This window comes from Manacus candei, unplaced genomic scaffold, assembly GCF_025592945.1.
Source record: "Manacus candei isolate 608988 ecotype Guabito, Panama unplaced genomic scaffold, ASM2559294v1 h1tg000017l, whole genome shotgun sequence".
In the NCBI taxonomy this organism is placed as follows: Eukaryota; Metazoa; Chordata; class Aves; order Passeriformes; family Pipridae; genus Manacus; species Manacus candei.
Window position 1 is genome coordinate 33,329,265 of NW_026138065.1, and position 24,144 is coordinate 33,353,408.

General features: G+C 58.4%; 4 protein-coding genes across 10 annotated transcripts in view; 1 reads left to right on the forward strand and 3 right to left on the reverse strand.

Moving 5' to 3' along the window:
- Positions 1-4,372, forward strand: part of GPCPD1 (glycerophosphocholine phosphodiesterase 1) — a 44,204-nt gene extending 39,832 nt beyond the window's left edge. For 6 of the 7 annotated variants that reach the window (XM_051783849.1, XM_051783844.1, XM_051783845.1 and 3 more), the window contains exon 20: positions 2,584-4,372. In XM_051783849.1, coding sequence (XP_051639809.1) covers positions 2,584-2,788 — 205 coding nt within the window. In that variant the 3' untranslated portion in view covers positions 2,789-4,372. The remainder of the gene's footprint in view (positions 1-2,583) is intronic. The other variant, XM_051783850.1, reaches the window with a different exon arrangement.
- A 764-nt stretch (positions 4,373-5,136) lies between these two features.
- LOC127469476 (maestro heat-like repeat-containing protein family member 6) lies at positions 5,137-10,148 on the reverse strand. The gene is made up of 11 exons (XM_051783854.1): positions 10,019-10,148; positions 9,581-9,768; positions 9,358-9,492; positions 8,962-9,076; positions 8,654-8,791; positions 8,199-8,411; positions 7,909-8,064; positions 7,650-7,751; positions 7,152-7,254; positions 6,818-6,874; positions 5,137-6,520 (listed from the first exon to the last, which is right to left on the reverse strand). Exons 1-11 carry the CDS (start codon positions 10,085-10,087, stop codon positions 6,357-6,359), a joined length of 1,440 nt encoding a protein of 479 aa, XP_051639814.1. The 5' UTR covers positions 10,088-10,148; the 3' UTR covers positions 5,137-6,356.
- Positions 10,149-10,175: 27 nt separating this feature from the next.
- LOC127469383 (uncharacterized) lies at positions 10,176-11,859 on the reverse strand. Its single transcript, XM_051783573.1, has 4 exons — positions 11,700-11,859; positions 10,951-11,015; positions 10,645-10,857; positions 10,176-10,478 (listed from the first exon to the last, which is right to left on the reverse strand). The coding sequence occupies exons 1-4, from the start codon at positions 11,857-11,859 to the stop codon at positions 10,176-10,178; spliced, it is 741 nt and encodes a 246-aa protein (XP_051639533.1).
- Positions 11,860-15,192: 3,333 nt separating this feature from the next.
- Positions 15,193-22,597, reverse strand: LOC127469384 (maestro heat-like repeat-containing protein family member 6). Its single transcript, XM_051783575.1, has 18 exons — positions 21,913-22,597; positions 21,608-21,672; positions 21,176-21,493; positions 20,741-20,888; positions 20,435-20,499; positions 20,108-20,320; positions 19,792-19,940; positions 19,482-19,629; positions 19,044-19,231; positions 18,821-18,955; positions 18,425-18,539; positions 18,117-18,254; positions 17,662-17,874; positions 17,372-17,527; positions 17,113-17,214; positions 16,615-16,717; positions 16,281-16,337; positions 15,193-15,983 (listed from the first exon to the last, which is right to left on the reverse strand). Exons 1-18 carry the CDS (start codon positions 22,025-22,027, stop codon positions 15,820-15,822), a joined length of 2,592 nt encoding a protein of 863 aa, XP_051639535.1. The 5' UTR covers positions 22,028-22,597; the 3' UTR covers positions 15,193-15,819.
- Between the last annotated feature and the right edge of the window lie 1,547 nt (positions 22,598-24,144).

Here is a 24,144-nt window from a genome sequence, read left to right on the forward strand (position 1 = left end):
GTTATTCTTATGCTGAAAGCTTTTCCATGAGAGCTTTCTTAGGCTGCATGTTGCATTTGTGGACTCTGGACAAAAGCTCTGTGCTTGATTGGTATTAGTAACTTCCCAAAATTTAACACAAATTTAGCTGGCAATCAAGGCAAAAGCATTCCAAACACTTCTCAAAAGTAGAAGACTGTCTAAATCTGCGCTGTCCTGTTTGCCTGAAACTGCATGTTACTTAAATAACAGCATGGATATATGAAGGAAGTGGACTAGTATTAGTTGATTTATAATTTAATCTAATTGATTAAGATGTTATGCAGTGGCAATCTAAGTCTTCCCTGTTTTGTGAGTTGCAAATAAAACTAAACTCAAGTTTACCTTGATGCAAAGAAAAATGAAGAGTTTTAATCAAAAGCTTCACAAAGTCTTTTTAGCATGAAAATAGGATTTCAGTACTGATGACTTTTGTCTCATATGTGTTTTCAGAGGTTGCAAAAACACCAGACAGGAGCTAAACACATCAGTTTTACATCCACTGCATGACCCTGCAATGTCCTGCAGGTCTTTTGTAGAAAGTGCTTATTTTAAAAAGTAATTTTTAAAGGATTCTTCCCAGTCTTCTGCGGGGCTTACTCATTAATAGGAAGTTGAATGGAGGAACTTTGGTGCATAGCTACTTACAAATAAGTGTCCTGTTGAAGAATGAAGGATAGGGAGATGTTACTGATTTTGATGGTGAAGTTGGAAATAATTAATTAAGAGACATCCTGGAACTATGCTCTGTTTCTACAAACTGGTGGCTTACTTTCGTGGACCCGAACGAAAAGTGAGGACAAGAAATTCCGAATTACAAGCTGTGCTTCAAAGTGTCTCCTCTGCTTTTGCTCTAGAAGAAACACTATATACACATTGGAGCAGACTGGCTCTGGTGGTCAGGTTCAAAGGAGCTTGGAGGGTTGGATTCATCCAAAATGTCAATTGAAAAGAATTTAATATGAAGCAATAATTTGAGAGTTTATGCTGTAGTAAAGAACTAATAAAACACCTGCTAGAAACATGCTTAGCCATGTTCTAGGAACAAGGTGCTTAGAAATTCATAATGTGTAAGCCAGCTTAACTGAAGAAATACCTGCATCCTGGAAAGAAGGCAGAGCTTTTATTTTGCAGATAGCTTCCATAAGGCAATTTTGGGTTATATCTTAGGCCTGTATTGGATTATGGGTGCTATGCAAGTAATTTAACTGCTATGCCTTCTATTTGAATTTCATAAAAACAGACAGCATTTATCCTCACTTCAAGGAGTTTCTTCACAGAAATTGTCCTCGATCATACTGTGGAGAATGTGATCCATGTCATTATTTCCTGTAGAAGTGTTTCCTTATTTGAATCCTGTTATTATATCGGTCTTTGAGCTGCATTTTGTTTTGGATGTCTCAGAGTTGCCAGCAGTTCACAAGTCGTCTTGTTGGGGTAAAAAGGCACCTTGCACTCTGTTATTTTGGTTGTGACACTGCATTCCTTTTGGACATACCTTGAAAACTTACGAAGGACAAAGGATGATGAAATAAAACCAAAGTAATTTTTTGAAGGAATCATAAGGAAAGGTATGAATATTCATGAAAGACTAAGGCAGAAGCCATGGTAATTTCTTCCAGAAGTTTTCATTTGAAGGAGATAAACCTGGAGATGTGCAATACCTGAAACTGTATATGCACAACTGGATTCCCAGAAGGAAATTTTGGATATAAATAACATGCTGATGTTAGAAATTACTGTTGGGAGATCAGGATGTATCCCTATCACAGTACGTGTTGTGCCATAGTTGGGCTACAGGAACATGAATGCTTTTGCTTTATAATGAGTTACACCAAAATAGTGTTTGAATTATGCTCAGTGTCACTGTCAGACTCAAAATGTGTGTTGGATTTGGACAGTCTTGTGTGAGGTGACATTTTAAATCCTGCAGGTTTGTTTACATGTGTGAAAACAAGAAATTGAAATGAGGACAGACTATTTGAAATGGTGTAGGTAGTTAATTTACATTAGGTATGAAGAAAGATCAGATTTTCTGGTTTTCACTCTTGACCTAATATTGTTATGGTAATTCAAGAGAGGTGATTCTGAACTGGGGGGAGGTGAAACACTTATTGAAGCAGTAAGTATAAACTCTTTTCAGTATAATGTACAAGTAGTATATCAGTCTGTTCAAATAATCTCAGGGCTCTGAAATTTCTTATGCTCTTAAGTTTGAAGCCTGGAAAACTGCTCTTACTGTTTTGTGCCACTGTTTGGCACTGTTTTGTGCCACCTGTAAAATCACATTTTTTCAGGAGATGAAGTAAGTAAATGCCAATGGGTGGCTTTTTAGTATATCCAATGAAATACTAATCAGTCTGTGTAAAAGGAATACCATTTTATATTGCAAGATGAGCAGCAAAACTTTGGATACTAACCTCAAGTGAACTGTCTTTATAGACTTGCCAATACCTAATTTTACTCTATTAGGGGAAAAAAAAACCCAGTTGCTTTATCTAGTGTGCATTTCTGTCAACTGTCAGTTTATACTTATCAATGTTTTTTCTTTTCTCATTTATTCAGGATATATGACTCAAATCCTGAGCAACCAAATATATTCCAGGTGGAGCAGCTGGAACGTCTCAAGAGAGAATTGCCAGAGTTGAAAAGCTGTGTGTGTCCCACAGTTAGCCACTTCAAATCCATAGTTCCATGTAAATGTCATAATAGTTACCTGGAAGAGAAAGCTGTAGATAACTTGAAGAGTGTTCAGATGCAAAAGGACTAATTTTAGGCAGAATGCTGTTTTGTATCTAGCAAATTTTCACTATTGGAACAGTCCTGTCTATGCTTTCAGGTTGGTTTATTTTATTTTTAAGTCTCCAAATAGCAATAACTGTGTTCCTCCTTCCTAACAGTACTTACTAAAATTTCAAACTGTTAAAATATTCAGCCAGTCATAGTTATTGTTCCAGTTTACATATGCAGTTTTAACTTTCCCCTATAATCATGTAAAATCCTGAAAAACAAAATTAATGCTAGTGCTTTTAAAAAACAAATTAATTAAGCAGTCTCAGTAGTGAAAGCTCAGAAACTAAATCTTAGGAAATTACAATGAATACAAATTACAATACTGAATATGCTGAAAAATTGTTTTGACTTTGATTTTACTTGGAGGCTGACAAGCTGTAGCATTTGTCTGACAACAGGAAATTAAGAGAGTGATTGTGAGATAGATATAAATAGATCTGGCCTATAAAAAGATCTGACTGAATTGGTACCTCATATATATGTATTTGCACTGATAGATCCACCTGTACAAAGCTTTGTGCAATTTGAAAATATTTATATAACTTTTTTTAGTAAACTGCAATCATTTTTTCCCAGTTCATTGGACATTTAGGCTGCTTCCTTTGTTGTCTTGTTTGTCAGTTTGTACTGTGCCTGTGTATAGCAATTAGGGGTGAACCACAAGTATGATTTTATTTTTTATTTTCATTAGTCGCACACAGGCCTGCAAAACTTTAAAAATGTTGCTAATAATTTTAACAGAATTACAGAAACATCTTCAGTGGTTGAGAATCTTTTTGCACAGTAACCTTAATGGACAGAATATGTACCATGCACAAACTCTACAGAATGCATGCTTTATCTATTAAGCATGAAATTTAGGTGTTTGCTGAGGTCTTTGCATCTTTATGGTGCTAGTTATGTGTGAAGGATGCAAGGACCAACTCAACAACTTAATCTTTTTTGCCTAAAAAAAACCACAAGCCTATTTATTCACAAACATTTGAAGAAAAGGCTGTACCATAAGTGGTTTGTCTTATTTACATAATGCAAGCTACTAGCTTTTGTACTTAGCAAGATTTTTGGCTTTTACCTTGGAGCAAGAATCACAAATGTACTGAATTCAGATAATCGGTATTCTCTTGACTGGTATCTATCCTCTGTAATTTATTTCAAAGTCATAGTTTAGAGTTCTTAATAGATAAGTATGCATGTCCTTTTTCCTCCTGACATTGCAGGTCATGCCAACACAACAGCTGTAACTTTCTACTGAAGTGTTAATGTATAATAAGAATGGAAAATATTTATTTTTTTTCTCTTGTAAATTGACAATGAAAACAATAGTATGTACTATATTCTTTATATACGGTCATCGCTATGTAGAACTGATTGTACAAAGCCATTGCAAATAAGTGCTTGAGCCTGCACTGCTGAGCAGTTTGAAACAGCTTGTTTTGACTTGTGTATTTGAGTATTTAAAGCTGGTTTTTTTTGTCCTGCACAAACAACACAGTAATGATTAGGTATCTGGAAACCGCCTTTTAATAAAAAAAACAAACAAAACCCTACAACCTAAACAAAAGTTGGAAGTGTATGAGCTGTGTTTTTGAGAAGGGGAGGGGGCACTGAACCAGAGTCTTTACATCAGGAACTTGCAGCTGTTATGATACTTTCTTCACTTATGTGATTATTTCTTAATTTTTTTCTCATTTGTATACCCATATAGGATTCTCTTGACAAATCTTGAGGGCTTTATCAACAGATACTCAGTGCTTAGCAGAGTTTGTGTCACTGCTCATGAAAGCTGGAGAGCACATCCACAGAGATGTTGAACGTGATACCTATTTTGTGTGAAGGTGGTTCAAATGTTGTGCTGTCTGAAGCACCCTCTTGGACTGACCACAGTGTGGTGCTCAGAAGGGCTTAGGCACCCTTAAATACTTGTTTCACACCTTTCAATGCCCAGAGAACAGCAATTGACTATTCTGTTTAAGGGGGGCAGGGGAGAAAATAAATACACCCACTGTGATGATTTTACAAGATAGTTTTGAGCAGTGTTACAATGGTGTTGTTTTCTTGCTGACTCCCTTATTTTACGACTAAGTTGTCAGCAACTTCCTCTCAACCTGACTGCTTTAACAAGCTCTTCTGCTGTGTCAGTTCTTGGAGCTGAGCTTGGCCACTCTGAACAGCCAGGAAAGAAAGCCTGTAACCTTTGGGTTTCAGGTGCAGTTGGTGGGCCAGCCTGGGCACTCCATGGGTAGCAAGAGCCCTCTGTCCCGGCATCTGAGCAGACCAGCTCAGCCCAGCTGCCCTGTGAGGCCTTAGGAGGTAACCAGGGGTGGAGCTGAGGTTGTTTGTGGGAGATTTATACGGCATGGAGGAGCTCCTCCCAGCTCAGCCCAGCTCAGCCCAGCTGTCCTGCAAACTCTAATCAGCTGACCACTGGATGGAGCTGAGGTAGTTTGTGGGAGATTTAAACTGCAGGGAGAAACTGCGGTTCAGCCCAGCTGCCTTGCGAGGCCTAATCAGCCGACCAGGGGTTGGAGTCGAGGTCGTTTCTGGGTGACGGAAACTGGTCCAGGGAGTGCAAGCAACCACACCACAAGTGTGGCCAACAGGAGCCGTCAGGCAGGGGCGTGGTGCCTCAGTGAGGGTGTGGCAGGGGAATTTGGGCAACAAGTTGAAGCATGGTGAGCAGGAAGGGCACAGCCACTCTCCCAGCTCTCTCTGCTGGCCTGTGAGGTAGGTCTGTGGCTGTCTGTATTGTTGTGGAATGGGACTGCCACTTTCAGCACAGGGCTACAAAAACTGAATGATGGCAGTTCCACACTGGAAGGAAAGCCCTTACCCCACAGCTCTCGTGCAGTTGGTGGGCCATTCTCATCGGTACTCCATGGGCAGCAAGAGCTTTCTATCATGGCACTTTCTGTCTGGGAGGAATCTTCATCGGTGTTTAATTTTCGGAGTTGGACTGGCAGTTTAAGCGCAAAGCTGAAAAAAGAGAACAGCAGCCCTTTCCCCTCAGGGTCTCCCCCAGCCCCGCCAACCTGCCCGGCAGCGGCGCAGCCCTGAAGGAGCTCCACAGGAGCCGGCTCCGCAGGCCCCTCCCAGCCCTCAGCAATCCAGACAGCAACACACGGGCAAGCCACAGATGCTGCTTCCTGCCCGGGATGGGGCTTGTGGCCACCTCCAAGGACCAGCTTCTCAGGGATTCCCACAGCTCCAGCCTCTGCCCATCCCCTCTGCCCCAAGTGTTGAGGCTCCGGCAGAACCCCCCAAGGCCGAGGGCCTTCTGGGCACCTTCTCTTCCCCACTGCACACCCGGGCAAGTGTTGCTGAGCACAAGGGCCTTTTTTCCCCTCTTCCCCCATGCCCTGTGGACACCGGGCACCCAAAAGAAGCTCCTGGGCCTCTGTGTATGACAATATTTATTTAATATTCCTACGCTGGGGTAAAAGGAAGGCCTTGCAGAGAAGAGGTGTCTTCCCCACAGGCTCAGGTGGCCCCAACAGACAGAGCTGCCTGCATCGACTCTGCACACAGCTGCAGCAGCGCAGGCAGACTCAGCCCCACAGAGAAGGCCGGGTATTCCACGCCCTGCAGAGCCGGTCTCGGAACCGCTGCAACCTGGGGTAGGGAGCTGTCTGTAGATTACTAACAAAGTTGATGATTTGAAGCGCCAGGTTTGAGACAGCGGGGCTCCTGTCCTCTGGGATGGCTTGAAGGGCTGGAACAGAGAGGAACAGAGCCAAGGTCAGAGCCTGGATGGGTGGCGACGCAAGGAGCCCCTCCTGCCTGGGCCATCCCAGCAAGCTCTTGCCATTGCCAGGAGGGAGCAGGGCCCAGCAGGATGAGGCAGAAGGCACTGGCCACCAATGCCCCCCGTGCCCCTGAAATGTCTCTCTGCTCTGCCCACGCCGCCCCTCATCCCTGCAGGGAGCAGAGCCCTCCGCAGCCAGGGCAGGACTGCAGCTGCCTGCCCAGGCTCTGTGCTCCTCTGCCAGCCCCCAGTGCCCTCACTCACCATCGATGATGAGCTGCAGCTCTTTGTGCTGTCCCCTCAGGTACCCCCCGGCGATCCCTGGGAACACAGATCCTGTCACGGCCCCAGCGGCACAGCTGCCCCCCCCAGCGGCGCTGCCAGCCCGGCCACACGCCCTCCTGCCCTGGCAGGGCTGAGCCCGGGGCCTTCCTGCCTCGGGGCGCCCCAGGGCTGGGCTGGCCCAGGGCAGCAGCAGCCGCCGGGGCACTCGGGGCTCCCCAGCACATCCCTGGGCCGGCTGCTGCTGCCGCTGCAGCAGCCGGGGCTGGGCCCGAGCTGCAGCGGGGCGGGAAGGGACCGCGGCCTCGTGGCTCACCCATGAACTTGATGGCTGCCTCTCGCAGGGGCTGCTGTGGGCTCCGCAGGTACGGCAGGGCCTGGTGCATGTACTTGGCCACTCGGCTCCGGTCCTTTTTCAGCTGGAGAGAGCGGCAGGGCACGGAGGGAAGGGTTGGCTGGGGCTCTGCCCCTCGGCCGGGCGCTGCCTGCGCCCAGCACTGGCCTCCCCTGCCCGCACAGCCCTGAGGCCCGGGCAGCAGCCGCTGGGGCCGGGCTTTGGAGGGAGCAGAGGGCTGGCTGCTCCCTGGGAGCGGCGGGGCTGCCCTGCCCCACAGCCCAGCTGGGCCGGGGCTCCAGCGGCACCCTGGCTCGGGGGCAGAGGAGCCCGCAGAGGAGCCCACACGCCCCAGGGAAGGCAGCAGCGTGTGGGGCGCAGGCTGCTGTCCCACAGGCGGGTGCAGCAGTGGGCAGGAGCACACTCTGGGCAGCCCCACACTCTGGGCATCGGGGGCTGGGGCTTTGGGGCCGTCCTTACCAGGCACTGGCCAAAGCTCCATGGCTCCTCTGTGTTCACCAGGCGCCCAAGATCCCTCCTCTTCAGGAACCTGGTCACATCCAGCAGTGCTTTGCGAGAGGCCTGCAGAGCAACAGAGACCAGGACATGGCACCGCAGCCCAGGGCACGGGACCCCTGTCCCTGGACCAAGGCCAGGAGGAGGCCGGAGCCCGGGAGGTGCCAGGCCAGGAGGCAGCCCAGCCCCCTCCCACGGGACACCAGTGCCCACGAGTGCTCACCCTTTTCACGACCACCTTCTCATCATGCCGGTGGAAGTAGAGCGGGAGCAGGCTCAGGCACACGAGTGGCTTCAGGGGCCTCTTTCCCTCTCTCTCGATCAGTTTGATCACACGAGTGAAGAGGGCCATGGAGCCCTCCCGCACACTGCTGTCGTCCTGGTGCAAAGAAAGAGGAAAAGACCTCAGCAGCAGCTTCTCCAGGCCCCAGTGGGCACAGGCCTGAAAATCCACAGGGACCAAAGTTTCCCAGCAGTACCCAGAGCCCGTGGCGGGGGGGCACAGAGCCTTACGTGGTCAAAGAGTGGCCGGAGCGCCTCAGCCAACTGCAGGCCGGTGGGGGTGGATATTAGGGGGTCTTTGCTGCGGACTCTCTTGTGGCGCTGTGTCCACAGACTGCTCCAGAGCACGTTCTTGAAGACAGAGAGGGTCATCCAAACCACATCTCTGTCTGCATCCCCCAGGAGCTGCACGAGCCTTTCATTCAGGCTCCAGATGCTCTTGGCCTGTGAGGAAGACAATGCTGTGCCATGAAGCCACCAACGGCTGCACCAGCAATCCCGCTCCGGCGGGGCAGCCCCACGTGCTGCCGCGGGGCCCGGAGGCCAAAGGCCTGTCCCGAGGGACTCGGGCAGCTGAACGGGGAGGCAGCAGAGCTGGGAGCAGCTGCCACAGCTCCCGAAGCCCAGCCAACCCAAGCGACGGCCCCAGGATTCCAGCACGGCTTCAGCCAACTGCCCCTTCTCACCATCACGGGATCCTGGCTGAGTGCCACGAGGACTCGGAGCGCCAGTTGACGCCGCTTTGTGTTGGTGCTCCCCGAGTTCCTTGAAAGCATCTCCAGGACCCTGTCACCGCATTCACTGGTGTCCAGGCAGTCCAGGACCTGAAAGGCACGGAGCAGTGATGGGGTGCCCGGCCGGCAGGAGCCCGGACCCGCACAGGGCTGGGCCCAGGCAGCAGCACAGGGCGCGGCACCGTCCCGGGCAGCTGCGGCCACGAGAGGGCCGAGAGGTGGAGGCAGCTCGGCGAGGCAGCGCGAGGCAGCAGGCTCACCTCCACAAGGAATGCCATGGCAGGCAGGTCCCAGCACGGCTCCTCCCTGCTCAGCAGCTCCAGCAGGTGGAGTGTGATGCGGGAACACAAGGGGCTGGAGACGTGGCGCTTCTCCCTGCCAGGGGGAAAAAGGTAGCATCGACCTGAGGCAGGCGGGCAAACCTCTCCCGGGAGGGACTCACAGAGGCCTGGTCTTTCCCCACCAGCCCAGTCCCAGGAGGGGACCAGGGCACTCTGGGAGGCGGCTCCTCCTGTGCACCCGCCTCTCCCAGCCTTTTCCACTCTGCTCGGCCGTCCCAGGTGACAAGACCCTCTGGCCCACGCCCACGGGCACAGTGTGGGGTGCCCCGTGCACAGGCAGAAATGACAGGGGCAGCGGGGACAAGGAGGTCTCACCTGGCCAGCAGAGCCACTGCGTGGCGGCTGCGAGCATTGAGGAGCCTGGCCCAGCCACGATTGTCTTCCACTGAATTCACCACATCCTCACAGTGGAGACAGCAGAGCAGGGCCTTCATGGTCAGCACTGCAAACCTGTGTGCAGAGCAAAGCCCAGGTCACGCTGGGAGCCCCGGCCCCAGTCCCAAGGGCAAGAGAGGAGGGAAGGACTGGCATGGAGCACCTCTTGGGGTCGGTGGGAAGGTCGTGTTGCTCCTGGCATCCCCTCCAGAACGTGTCGACCTCCTGTGACATCTGCTCTGTGCTGACAAGGACTTGGAAGAGCAGATCCACGAGGAGATGGGGGGAATAGTCCATCAAAGGCCCCGGGCACTGGGGCTCCTGGACAATCATCCACAGTGCCAGAGTTGCCTGCAAAAGACAAACCAGCCGGACGCAGCAGTCAGTGCCAAGACATCCATGTGGCAGGGCCCGAGCGTGGGAGGGGAAGGCCAGGGGAGACTCGGGGGGAGCGCCCGGCCCGGTGGCCCCGAACCTGCTGCTAGCCCACATTTCCAGCCCAGTGCCTGCACGGAGATGGGCAGGGAGACGCCGTGCTGGGGGAGGATGGAGAGCTGCCAGAGAGGCAAACTGGGGGCAAGCAACGGTTCCAGAAACTCACAGCCAGGGCAAAGACGTCTGTGTTGTCCCCATCGGAGGTGCGCGTGTAGTACCACGGCCAGTCCTCCATCACGCCGAGCAGGGTTGGCAGCACCTTCTGCAGTGTCCTTCCCGATGAGGCGATGGTCCTCCACATGGTTTGCAGCAGCTCTGTGGAGTCAGAGCTCTGCGTCAGAGGAGTCTGGACCACAGCGCCCTGACCTGGGCAGCTGCAGGGGCCGGGGGACAGAGCCACAGTGTTTCCAGGGGCAGGGGGTGATGGGCTCTAGCGGCTGGTGAGCGCGGAGCCCTCGAGGCAGCTGGGGCCCGTACCTGTCGCACGAGGGGGCACAGCGCAGGAGGGTGATGGCGACATCCACGGGGTGTGCCTCGGTCAGTGCTAGAAGGGTCTTATCCAGCACGTGCCCAGCAGACACATTGGAGGTCAGCCACGAGTGGATGGACCTGACCAGAGCTGGCACCTGGAGGGGACACAGGGGAGAGTTGGAGAGCTGCCAGAGGGAGCAATTGCCCAGCTTGCCCGAGAAGTGCTTCCCTTCCCCCCACACAGTGCTGGCCTCGAAGGCTGAGGGGGCCCAGCGGAACAAGCTTGAGGGGCCACACAGTCGCTGCCCACAGGCTGCTTACTTGAGCAGAGACAACTCTCTCCTCAGGAACATGCAGACTGGGAGCATCGGGCAGGCGCTGAACGGGTGTGCTGTCAGCATCTGCGATGCCCTCAGTCCCTGGGGCGTCAGCCTTGGCCTTGAGCTCGGTCGGGTTGGGCTCAGGCTGTGCCAGGAGCTCGGGTGGTGAGGTCCTGGCCTTTCTGCGCCGAACAGGAACGGATTTCCGCACCCTCTGCAGGAGAATGAAGGGCAGGGAGGAGAGGGATGTGTCATGGAGAGCTTCGAGAGCGCTGCCAGGCTGAGCAGTGACAGTGGCTCCAAGTACCTGATGAGCTCTGCGGAAGCGGCCCCCGGGTGCGGCCTGCTCTGGTGTCCGGCGCCGGCCTGGATCTGGCAAAGAGCGAGCGCGGTCAGAGCCGAGGGGCTGCGGGACAGGCCGGAGAAGACAGCCCAGCCCTGCGCTCCACAGGCAGGGCCGGCCCCAGGATGCCCAGTCCAAGGAGCCTCTGGAGGCTCATCCCCGGGCCCTCTTTCCCCCTCCCTTTCCCTGAGCATGTCCACAGGGGATGAGATGGAATGAGGCCCAGCTGGGCTGCAGCCATTCAGCCCTGTGGCCCAGCCCTGCCACTCACCCTTCTGCAGGGGCTGGAAGTGCTCCTGCCTCCCTCAGGCTGCTGTGCTGGGGCAGGCCCAGGGCTTTCCTCCTCCTCCTTCTTCACCCGCGCCCGCCTTGGGCACCCTGGGAGGTCTCCGCTCCATGCCCCTGTCTGGTTTCATGGCTTCCTGCAGGAGAGATGCCACAGAAATACTCTGGGTCACCAAGTCCTGCCGAAGTGCCTTGAAGGCATTTGCAGTAGAGGAGTGCTCGCAACGCTCCAGGTCATCAAGTGTGCCACAGTCCCACAGCCAGGAGGGGACATGGGGCAGTTTGGAGAGCTGCCAGAGGGAGCAACTTGCCCACTGTCCCTCCAGAAGTGGCCTCCCTTTCCACCACACTGTGCGGGCCTCAAAGGCTGAGGGGGCCCAGCAGACCCGGCTTGAGGGCCAGACAGTCCCTGCCCACAGGCTGCTTACTTCCCACAGGGATAACTTCCTCTTCAGGAACCTCCAGACTGGGATCATCGGGCAGGTGCTGAACGGGTGTGCTGTCAGCATCCACGATGCCCTCAGTCTTTGCACCGTCAGCACTGCGGGGTGAGCTCAGGCAGCGCGGCGTTGGAGGTTGTCGTGTCATCGGTCACCGCGGTGTCACGGTTTGCTGTGCCATCAGTCGACGCGGTGCCGACATCGGGGTCAACCTTGAGCTCGGTCGGCGTGGGGTCAGGCTGCGCCAACGACCTCAATTGGTGCGATCCTGCACCTTCTACGCCGAAAGCTCAAGAATGGTCACAAAGGGCCTGCAGGAGAACGAAGGGCAGGGAAGAGGGGGGCTGTGCCACGGAGAGCTCCGCCAGCGGTGCCAGGCTGAGCAGTGACAGCAGGCCCAGCCCAGGTGGCGATGGCTGCAAGTACCTGTGCTGCCCTGCAGAAGCGGCCCCCGGGCACGGTCCTGCTCTGGTGTCCGGTGCCGGCCTGGATCTGGCAAAGAGCGAGCGCGGTCAGAGCCGAGGGGGCTGCGGGACAGGCCGGAGAAGACAACCCAGCCCTGCGCCCCACAGGCAGGGCCAGCCCCGGGCTGCCCAGTCCAAGGAGCTGCTGGGGGATCAGCCCTGGCCCCTCTTCCCCCCTCGCTTTCCCTGGCCATGTCCACAGGGGATGGGATGGGAAGAGGCCCATCTGGCTGCAGCCAGCAGCCCTGTGGCCCAGCCCTGCCACTCACCCTCCTGCAGGGGCTGGGACTGCTCCACCTCTTCAGGCTGCTGTGTTGAGTCAGTCCCAGGGCCTTCCTTCTTTGTCCGAAATGGCCTGAGCAGGCTCAGGCGTCTTCCCTGCCATCCCGCAGTCTGGCCTTGAGGCCACCTGCAAGAGAGGGACACCTCGGAAGATCTCTGCGTCCCCAAGTCTTGCAGGCTGCCCTCGAGGCCACCTGCCGCAGGGATTGGAGACTCCTCGGAAAATTTCCGGGGTCACCAATCCTGCAGTCTGGCCTCAAGGGCAACTGAACGAGAGAAAAGGCTAGGAAAGGGTAGGGGTTCTCAAGTCCTGCGGTGTGGCCTCAAGGGCACTCGCCACAGGGCTTGGAGACACCTCGCAAAAGCTCCGCGTCACCAAGTCCCGCGATCTGGCCTCGAGGGCGCTTGCACCACAGAAACGCCTCCAAAACGCTCCGGGTCAACAAGGAAGGAGTTGGCCTGCACGGGAGCTCCGCACAGCACCGCTCTATCCTGTCCGTCCCGTCGCACGCTCCGAGGAGCACTGAGGCGTGGCCACGTCACCACCGGTACTATGTCATGACGTGTCACAAAGGGCCCCTGTGACACCCTGCCCCGTTGCACACCATCGGCGTGTCCCAAAGGCCCTGTGAGACACTGCCACCTGCCCTGGGGCCTCCCCCCGCCCGGCCAACCTGCCCCCATGTCGGAAGGAGTCCGTTCTCCAAAGTATCTAAGACAGCTGGACATGAACTTTAGGCCCAGCTCAAAAACTAAGCAAGCCCTCCCCTGCTGTGCCTGCCCACAGCAGCAGAAGGAGCCCCCTCGGCTGCCAACGCGGGCACAGCGGGAAGGGCACGGGGCCTCCACAGAAGCTGGCACGGCTCCTTGGGAGAAGGCCCGGCTGGTGGCCCTCCCAAACACGGGGCTGTGACACACCGAAGGAATGTGAGGGCAAGGGCACCAATGCCGCTCCGACCCCCTTGGCCGGGGCTGCACCAAAATCAGCAGCTCTGGCAAGTCCTTGCCCAAGGAGGCCTGCCACCGCCCCGAGTCCTGGCAGGGGTGGTGCCCGCCTCCTGCCCCAAAGAGCTGTGCCCTGGGGGGACTTCTCTGCCAGAGGGCGGCCAAAGCCAACGGGTACTGATGTCTGCGCTCTTGCGGGGGGCCGTTGGGAGTGGTAGCCGGAGCAATTGGTGGCAGCGCTCGGCATCTGTCAGAAGGCAGAAGCAGTTTCTCCTTGCGGGAATGATTTTTGCGTGGAAGCGATGACCTGCAGCACAAAATCACCATCAGTTGCTGAGTTTCGCAGGAAGATCAGATTGCTCAGAGATCCTGTCCACTTTCCTTGTGTTAGTTGGACTTTTCCTCTTGCATTCTGCAAAATAAATCTGCCCGGTCTGATGTTCAAAGCTCCAGGTCCTGTGGGTCCGATTACGACTCCCAGCTGATATCCAGAGCACTGGGGAGAAGCGAAGGGGATGGGGAGAACTCTGGGATGCAAACCTGTTGCGTGTCTCTGATTAAGGTGCCAGCCCACTGAAGGAGCAGCCAAGACAAATGCTGGAAGCAGACGTGTTCTGCCAGTTGCTGCTCTCGCATGGACACGGGGCACACGTGTTCCCACGGGTCCGGGCCACTTGATCCAAGAGCAGTGAGTGGCCGTGCATTGGTAGGGAATGGGCTCCAGCAAGGCCAAAGTAGGATCCTCTAGCAGCAAAGCCTGGGCTTGTGAACTGGGCCATTTTTGCAGCAGACCCCCCAGTGCTGACTTCCCTCCATGCCGGAACCTCCTGGTATGAGGCCCTGCTTCGGCTTCTGGTGCTTCTTCCTTCCCTTCCAGGAAGGCCTGGATTTTGAGTTTAGAAGCCCGTGCCTGTGTTTTTAAGGTGCCTGCCTGGAGGAGAGGTTCAGCAGCTGCAGCCCAAGGCTCATGTCCCATGCCAGTCTCTAAGGATGGCCCCAGTGCCAGTGCCTTGGGATGCCTGAGTGTGGAAGGTGAGTCTGCCCTCAGGCACGGCCGTGGAAGTCAGTCGGGATGATAGACTGGCCCTGGAGCTGCCCAGTGTTGCTGTGAGGCTGGGCAGTCAATAGAAAGCCGCTGTGGCCACTTTTCCTGAAGCCTTTGGCCAACCCACGTGCAGTTGTGCCCACAGCATCCCCGCTTTTAGCACCCTGGCCGGTGCGGGAGCCTCGCTGAGGAGGCCCAGGCGTTGTGGTGCTGCTGCTCCTGTGCACAGCCTGCTGTTGTTGTCTGTGGCGCGGAGCCGCTTGGGCAGCAGCGACTGCGCAGCCCTGCCCGAGGAGCCCCGCGTCCTCTCCGTGCTGGCAGCAGCTCTGCGGGCCCAGAGCTCTGGGTCAGCGGGCTCTGGGCCACAGCTCTGTGGCCTGGGCAGGCGCGGGGGCCCGGGCTGACCCAGAGCCCTGCCTGTGCCCCTGCCCCTCGCCGGCAGCACCCAGCGGACGTGCCCCAGCAGGGCCCCCTTGCCCTCCTTGTCCCCAGCCAGGCCAGCCTGGCCCCCTTGGGGGTGTCCCCACCCTCCCGCCGAGGATCCGGGGCTTGTGCCGCAGGGATGGGAGATGCCCCGGGCAAGCGCCAGAGCAGCCGGCTGGCAGGGAACTGGGGGGCTGCCTTGGGGGCTGCTTACGGCCTCTGCCCCCCAGTTCCTCATGGCTTCTCACACCCTGTCCCCTCAGGGCCTCCTCTGCCTGTCCTGTCCCCTCGCAGCCTCCTGCCCCCCACCCCCTCATGGATTCCCCTCAAGGCTTCCCACTCCCTTGTCCCGGCAGGGCCTCTCCAGCACCACATCCCTTCAGGGCCTCCCCGCGCCTCGTCGTCCCTCAGGGTCTCCCCCAGCCCCGCCAACCTGCCCGGCAGCGGCGCAGCCCTGAAGGAGCTCCACAGGAGCCGGCTCCGCAGGCCCCTCCCAGCCCTCAGCAATCCAGACAGCAACACACGGGCAAGCCACAGATGCTGCTTCCTGCCCGGGACGGGGCTTGTGGCCACCTCCAAGGACCAGCTTCTCAGGGATTCCCACAGCTCCAGCCTCTGCCCATCCCCTCTGCCCCAAGTGTTGAGGCTCCGGCAGAACCCCCCAAGGCCGAGGGCCTTTTGGGCACTTTCTCTTCCCCACTGCACACCCGGGCAAGTGTTGCTGAGCACAAGGGCCTTTTTTCCCCTCTTCCCCCATGCCCTGTGGACACCGGGCACCCAAAAGAAGCTCCTGGGCCTCTGTGTATGACAATATTTATTTAATATTCCTACGCTGGGGTAAAAGGAAGGCCTTGCAGAGAAGAGGTGTCTTCCCCACAGGCTCAGGTGGCCCCAACAGACAGAGCTGCCTGCATCGACTCTGCACACAGCTGCAGCAGCGCAGGCAGACTCAGCCCCACAGAGAAGGCCGGGTATTCCACGCCCTGCAGAGCCGGTCTCGGAACCGCTGCAACCTGGGGTAGGGAGCTGTCTGTAGATTACTAACAAAGTTGATGATTTGAAGCGCCAGGTTTGAGACAGCGGGGCTCCTGTCCTCTGGGATGGCTTGAAGGGCTGGAACAGAGAGGAACAGAGCCAAGGTCAGAGCCTGGATGGGTGGCGACGCAAGGAGCCCCTCCTGCCTGGGCCATCCCAGCAAGCTCTTGCCATTGCCAGGAGGGAGCAGGGCCCAGCAGGATGAGGCAGAAGGCACTGGCCACCAATGCCCCCCGTGCCCCTGAAATGTCTCTCTGCTCTGCCCACGCCGCCCCTCATCCCTGCAGGGAGCAGAGCCCTCCGCAGCCAGGGCAGGACTGCAGCTGCCTGCCCAGGCTCTGTGCTCCTCTGCCAGCCCCCAGTGCCCTCACTCACCATCGATGATGAGCTGCAGCTCTTTGTGCTGTCCCCTCAGGTACCCCCCGGCGATCCCTGGGAACACAGATCCTGTCACGGCCCCAGCGGCACAGCTGCCCCCCCCAGCGGCGCTGCCAGCCCGGCCACACGCCCTCCTGCCCTGGCAGGGCTGAGCCCGGGGCCTTCCTGCCTCGGGGCGCCCCAGGGCTGGGCTGGCCCAGGGCAGCAGCAGCCGCCGGGGCACTCGGGGCTCCCCAGCACATCCCTGGGCCGGCTGCTGCTGCCGCTGCAGCAGCCGGGGCTGGGCCCGAGCTGCAGCGGGGCGGGAAGGGACCGCGGCCTCGTGGCTCACCCATGAACTTGATGGCTGCCTCTCGCAGGGGCTGCTGTGGGCTCCGCAGGTACGGCAGGGCCTGGTGCATGTACTTGGCCACTCGGCTCCGGTCCTTTTTCAGCTGGAGAGAGCGGCAGGGCACGGAGGGAAGGGTTGGCTGGGGCTCTGCCCCTCGGCCGGGCGCTGCCTGCGCCCAGCACTGGCCTCCCCTGCCCGCACAGCCCTGAGGCCCGGGCAGCAGCCGCTGGGGCCGGGCTTTGGAGGGAGCAGAGGGCTGGCTGCTCCCTGGGAGCGGCGGGGCTGCCCTGCCCCACAGCCCAGCTGGGCCGGGGCTCCAGCGGCACCCTGGCTCGGGGGCAGAGGAGCCCGCAGAGGAGCCCACACGCCCCAGGGAAGGCAGCAGCGTGTGGGGCGCAGGCTGCTGTCCCACAGGCGGGTGCAGCAGTGGGCAGGAGCACACTCTGGGCAGCCCCACACTCTGGGCATCGGGGGCTGGGGCTTTGGGGCCGTCCTTACCAGGCACTGGCCAAAGCTCCATGGCTCCTCTGTGTTCACCAGGCGCCCAAGATCCCTCCTCTTCAGGAACCTGGTCACATCCAGCAGTGCTTTGCGAGAGGCCTGCAGAGCAACAGAGACCAGGACATGGCACCGCAGCCCAGGGCACGGGACCCCTGTCCCTGGACCAAGGCCAGGAGGAGGCCGGAGCCCGGGAGGTGCCAGGCCAGGAGGCAGCCCAGCCCCCTCCCACGGGACACCAGTGCCCACGAGTGCTCACCCTTTTCACGACCACCTTCTCATCATGCCGGTGGAAGTAGAGCGGGAGCAGGCTCAGGCACACGAGTGGCTTCAGGGGCCTCTTTCCCTCTCTCTCGATCAGTTTGATCACACGAGTGAAGAGGGCCATGGAGCCCTCCCGCACACTGCTGTCGTCCTGGTGCAAAGAAAGAGGAAAAGACCTCAGCAGCAGCTTCTCCAGGCCCCAGTGGGCACAGGCCTGAAAATCCACAGGGACCAAAGTTTCCCAGCAGTACCCAGAGCCCGTGGCGGGGGGGCACAGAGCCTTACGTGGTCAAAGAGTGGCCGGAGCGCCTCAGCCAACTGCAGGCCGGTGGGGGTGGATATTAGGGGGTCTTTGCTGCGGACTCTCTTGTGGCGCTGTGTCCACAGACTGCTCCAGAGCACGTTCTTGAAGACAGAGAGGGTCATCCAAACCACATCTCTGTCTGCATCCCCCAGGAGCTGCACGAGCCTTTCATTCAGGCTCCAGATGCTCTTGGCCTGTGAGGAAGACAATGCTGTGCCATGAAGCCACCAACGGCTGCACCAGCAATCCCGCTCCGGCGGGGCAGCCCCACGTGCTGCCGCGGGGCCCGGAGGCCAAAGGCCTGTCCCGAGGGACTCGGGCAGCTGAACGGGGAGGCAGCAGAGCTGGGAGCAGCTGCCACAGCTCCCGAAGCCCAGCCAACCCAAGCGACGGCCCCAGGATTCCAGCACGGCTTCAGCCAACTGCCCCTTCTCACCATCACGGGATCCTGGCTGAGTGCCACGAGGACTCGGAGCGCCAGTTGACGCCGCTTTGTGTTGGTGCTCCCCGAGTTCCTTGAAAGCATCTCCAGGACCCTGTCACCGCATTCACTGGTGTCCAGGCAGTCCAGGACCTGAAAGGCACGGAGCAGTGATGGGGTGCCCGGCCGGCAGGAGCCCGGACCCGCACAGGGCTGGGCCCAGGCAGCAGCACAGGGCGCGGCACCGTCCCGGGCAGCTGCGGCCACGAGAGGGCCGAGAGGTGGAGGCAGCTCGGCGAGGCAGCGCGAGGCAGCAGGCTCACCTCCACAAGGAATGCCATGGCAGGCAGGTCCCAGCACGGCTCCTCCCTGCTCAGCAGCTCCAGCAGGTGGAGTGTGATGCGGGAACACAAGGGGCTGGAGACGTGGCGCTTCTCCCTGCCAGGGGGAAAAAGGTAGCATCGACCTGAGGCAGGCGGGCAAACCTCTCCCGGGAGGGACTCACAGAGGCCTGGTCTTTCCCCACCAGCCCAGTCCCAGGAGGGGACCAGGGCACTCTGGGAGGCGGCTCCTCCTGTGCACCCGCCTCTCCCAGCCTTTTCCACTCTGCTCGGCCGTCCCAGGTGACAAGACCCTCTGGCCCACGCCCACGGGCACAGTGTGGGGTGCCCCGTGCACAGGCAGAAATGACAGGGGCAGCGGGGACAAGGAGGTCTCACCTGGCCAGCAGAGCCACTGCGTGGCGGCTGCGAGCATTGAGGAGCCTGGCCCAGCCACGATTGTCTTCCACTGAATTCACCACATCCTCACAGTGGAGACAGCAGAGCAGGGCCTTCATGGTCAGCACTGCAAACCTGTGTGCAGAGCAAAGCCCAGGTCACGCTGGGAGCCCCGGCCCCAGTCCCAAGGGCAAGAGAGGAGGGAAGGACTGGCATGGAGCACCTCTTGGGGTCGGTGGGAAGGTCGTGTTGCTCCTGGCATCCCCTCCAGAACGTGTCGACCTCCTGTGACATCTGCTCTGTGCTGACAAGGACTTGGAAGAGCAGATCCACGAGGAGATGGGGGGAATAGTCCATCAAAGGCCCCGGGCACTGGGGCTCCTGGACAATCATCCACAGTGCCAGAGTTGCCTGCAAAAGACAAACCAGCCGGACGCAGCAGTCAGTGCCAAGACATCCATGTGGCAGGGCCCGAGCGTGGGAGGGGAAGGCCAGGGGAGACTCGGGGGGAGCGCCCGGCCCGGTGGCCCCGAACCTGCTGCTAGCCCACATTTCCAGCCCAGTGCCTGCACGGAGATGGGCAGGGAGACGCCGTGCTGGGGGAGGATGGAGAGCTGCCAGAGAGGCAAACTGGGGGCAAGCAACGGTTCCAGAAACTCACAGCCAGGGCAAAGACGTCTGTGTTGTCCCCATCGGAGGTGCGCGTGTAGTACCACGGCCAGTCCTCCATCACGCCGAGCAGGGTTGGCAGCACCTTCTGCAGTGTCCTTCCCGATGAGGCGATGGTCCTCCACATGGTTGCAGCAGCTCTGTGGAGTCAGAGCTCTGCGTCAGAGGAGTCTGGACCACAGCGCCCTGACCTGGGCAGCTGCAGGGGCCGGGGGACAGAGCCACAGTGTTTCCAGGGGCAGGGGGTGATGGGCTCTAGCGGCTGGTGAGCGCGGAGCCCTCGAGGCAGCTGGGGCCCGTACCTGTCGCACGAGGGGGCACAGCGCAGGAGGGTGATGGCGACATCCACGGGGTGTGCCTCGGTCAGTGCTAGAAGGGTCTTATCCAGCACGTGCCCAGCAGACACATTGGAGGTCAGCCACGAGTGGATGGACCTGACCAGAGCTGGCACCTGGAGGGGACACAGGGGAGAGTTGGAGAGCTGCCAGAGGGAGCAATTGCCCAGCTTGCCCCGAGAAGTGCTTCCCTTCCCCCCACACAGTGCTGGCCTCGAAGGCTGAGGGGGCCCAGCGGAACAAGCTTGAGGGGCCACACAGTCGCTGCCCACAGGCTGCTTACTTGAGCAGAGACAACTCTCTCCTCAGGAACATGCAGACTGGGAGCATCGGGCAGGCGCTGAACGGGTGTGCTGTCAGCATCTGCGATGCCCTCAGTCCCTGGGGCGTCAGCCTTGGCCTTGAGCTCGGTCGGGTTGGGCTCAGGCTGTGCCAGGAGCTCGGGTGGTGAGGTCCTGGCCTTTCTGCGCCGAACAGGAACGGATTTCCGCACCCTCTGCAGGAGAATGAAGGGCAGGGAGGAGAGGGATGTGTCATGGAGAGCTTCGAGAGCGCTGCCAGGCTGAGCAGTGACAGCAGGCCCATCCCAGGCGGCGATGGCTCCAAGTACCTGATGAGCTCTGCGGAAGCGGCCCCGGGTGCGGCCCTGCTCTGGTGTCCGGCGCCGGCCTGGATCTGGCAAAGAGCGAGCGCGGTCAGAGCCGAGGGGCTGCGGGACAGGCCGGAGAAGACAGCCCAGCCCTGCGCTCCACAGGCAGGGCCGGCCCCAGGATGCCCAGTCCAAGGAGCCTCTGGAGGCTCATCCCCGGGCCCTCTTTCCCCCTCCCTTTCCCTGAGCATGTCCACAGGGGATGAGATGGAATGAGGCCCAGCTGGCTGCAGCCATTCAGCCCTGTGGCCCAGCCCTGCCACTCACCCTTCTGCAGGGGCTGGAAGTGCTCTGCCTCCTCAGGCTGCTGTGCTGGGGCAGGCCCAGGGCTTTCCTCCTCCTCCTTCTTCACCCGCGCCCGCTTGGGCACCCTGGGAGGTCTCCGCTCCATGCCCCTGTCTGGTTTCATGGCTTCCTGCAGGAGAGATGCCACAGAAATACTCTGGGTCACCAAGTCCTGCCGAAGTGCCTTGAAGGCATTTGCAGTAGAGGAGTGCTCGCAACGCTCCAGGTCATCAAGTGCCACAGTCCCACAGCCAGGAGGGGACATGGGGCAGTTGGAGAGCTGCCAGAGGGAGCAACTTGCCCACTGTCCCTCCAGAAGTGCCTCCCTTTCCACCACACTGTGCGGGCCTCAAAGGCTGAGGGGGCCCAGCAGACCCGGCTTGAGGGCCAGACAGTCCCTGCCCACAGGCTGCTTACTTCCACAGGGATAACTTCCTCTTCAGGAACCTCCAGACTGGGATCATCGGGCAGGTGCTGAACGGGTGTGCTGTCAGCATCCACGATGCCCTCAGTCTTTGCACCGTCAGCCTGCGGGGTGAGCTCAGGCAGCGCGGCGTTGGAGGTTGTCGTGTCATCGGTCACCGCGGTGTCACGGTTTGCTGTGCCATCAGTCGACGCGGTGCCGACATCGGGGTCAACCTTGAGCTCGGTCGGCGTGGGGTCAGGCTGCGCCACGACCTCAATTGGTGCGATCCTGCACCTTCTACGCCGAAAGCTCAAGAATGTCACAAAGGCCTGCAGGAGAACGAAGGGCAGGGAAGAGGGGGCTGTGCCACGGAGAGCTCCGCCAGCGGTGCCAGGCTGAGCAGTGACAGCAGGCCCAGCCCAGGTGGCGATGGCTGCAAGTACCTGTGCTGCCCTGCAGAAGCGGCCCCGGGCACGGTCCTGCTCTGGTGTCCGGTGCCGGCCTGGATCTGGCAAAGAGCGAGCGCGGTCAGAGCCGAGGGGCTGCGGGACAGGCCGGAGAAGACAACCCAGCCCTGCGCCCCACAGGCAGGGCCAGCCCCGGGCTGCCCAGTCCAAGGAGCTGCTGGGGGATCAGCCCTGGCCCCTCTTCCCCCCTCGCTTTCCCTGGCCATGTCCACAGGGGATGGGATGGGAAGAGGCCCATCTGGCTGCAGCCAGCAGCCCTGTGGCCCAGCCCTGCCACTCACCCTCCTGCAGGGGCTGGGACTGCTCCACCTCTTCAGGCTGCTGTGTTGAGTCAGTCCCAGGGCCTTCCTTCTTTGTCCGAAATGGCCTGAGCAGGCTCAGGCGTCTTCCTGCCATCCCGCAGTCTGGCCTTGAGGCCACCTGCAAGAGAGGGACACCTCGGAAGATCTCTGCGTCCCCAAGTCTTGCAGGCTGCCCTCGAGGCCACCTGCCGCAGGGATTGGAGACTCCTCGGAAAATTTCCGGGTCACCAATCCTGCAGTCTGGCCTCAAGGGCAACTGAACGAGAGAAAAGGCTAGGAAAGGGTAGGGGTTCTCAAGTCCTGCGGTGTGGCCTCAAGGGCACTCGCCACAGGGCTTGGAGACACCTCGCAAAAGCTCCGCGTCACCAAGTCCCGCGATCTGGCCTCGAGGGCGCTTGCACCACAGAAACGCCTCCAAAACGCTCCGGGTCAACAAGGAAGGAGTTGGCTGCACGGGAGCTCCGCACAGCACCGCTCTATCCTGTCCGTCCCGTCGCACGCTCCGAGGAGCACTGAGGCGTGGCCACGTCACCACCGGTACTATGTCATGACGTGTCACAAAGGGCCCTGTGACACCCTGCCCCGTTGCACACCATCGGCGTGTCCCAAAGGCCCTGTGAGACACTGCCACCTGCCCTGGGGCCTCCCCCCGCCCGGCCAACCTGCCCCATGTCGGAAGGAGTCCGTTCTCCAAAGTATCTAAGACAGCTGGACATGAACTTTAGGCCCAGCTCAAAAACTAAGCAAGCCCTCCCCTGCTGTGCCTGCCCACAGCAGCAGAAGGAGCCCCCTCGGCTGCCAACGCGGGCACAGCGGGAAGGGCACGGGGCCTCCACAGAAGCTGGCACGGGCTCCTTGGGAGAAGGCCCGGCTGGTGGCCCTCCCAAACACGGGGCTGTGACACACCGAAGGAATGTGAGGGCAAGGGCACCAATGCCGCTCCGACCCCCTTGGCCGGGGCTGCACCAAAATCAGCAGCTCTGGCAAGTCCTTGCCCAAGGAGGCCTGCCACCGCCCCGAGTCCTGGCAGGGGTGGTGCCCGCCTCCTGCCCCAAAGAGCTGTGCCCTGGGGGGACTTCTCTGCCAGAGGGCGGCCAAAGCCAACGGGTACTGATGTCTGCGCTCTTGCGGGGGGCCGTTGGGAGTGGTAGCCGGAGCAATTGGTGGCAGCGCTCGGCATCTGTCAGAAGGCAGAAGCAGTTTCTCCTTGCGGGAATGATTTTTGCGTGGAAGCGATGACCTGCAGCACAAAATCACCATCAGTTGCTGAGTTTCGCAGGAAGATCAGATTGCTCAGAGATCCTGTCCACTTTCCTTGTGTTAGTTGGACTTTTCCTCTTGCATTCTGCAAAATAAATCTGCCCGGTCTGATGTTCAAAGCTCCAGGTCCTGTGGGTCCGATTACGACTCCCAGCTGATATCCAGAGCACTGGGGAGAAGCGAAGGGGATGGGGAGAACTCTGGGATGCAAACCTGTTGCGTGTCTCTGATTAAGGTGCCAGCCCACTGAAGGAGCAGCCAAGACAAATGCTGGAAGCAGACGTGTTCTGCCAGTTGCTGCTCTCGCATGGACACGGGGCACACGTGTTCCCACGGGTCCGGGCCACTTGATCCAAGAGCAGTGAGTGGCCGTGCATTGGTAGGGAATGGGCTCCAGCAAGGCCAAAGTAGGATCCTCTAGCAGCAAAGCCTGGGCTTGTGAACTGGGCCATTTTTGCAGCAGACCCCCCAGTGCTGACTTCCCTCCATGCCGGAACCTCCTGGTATGAGGCCCTGCTTCGGCTTCTGGTGCTTCTTCCTTCCCTTCCAGGAAGGCCTGGATTTTGAGTTTAGAAGCCCGTGCCTGTGTTTTTAAGGTGCCTGCCTGGAGGAGAGGTTCAGCAGCTGCAGCCCAAGGCTCATGTCCCATGCCAGTCTCTAAGGATGGCCCCAGTGCCAGTGCCTTGGGATGCCTGAGTGTGGAAGGTGAGTCTGCCCTCAGGCACGGCCGTGGAAGTCAGTCGGGATGATAGACTGGCCCTGGAGCTGCCCAGTGTTGCTGTGAGGCTGGGCAGTCAATAGAAAGCCGCTGTGGCCACTTTTCCTGAAGCCTTTGGCCAACCCACGTGCAGTTGTGCCCACAGCATCCCCGCTTTTAGCACCCTGGCCGGTGCGGGAGCCTCGCTGAGGAGGCCCAGGCGTTGTGGTGCTGCTGCTCCTGTGCACAGCCTG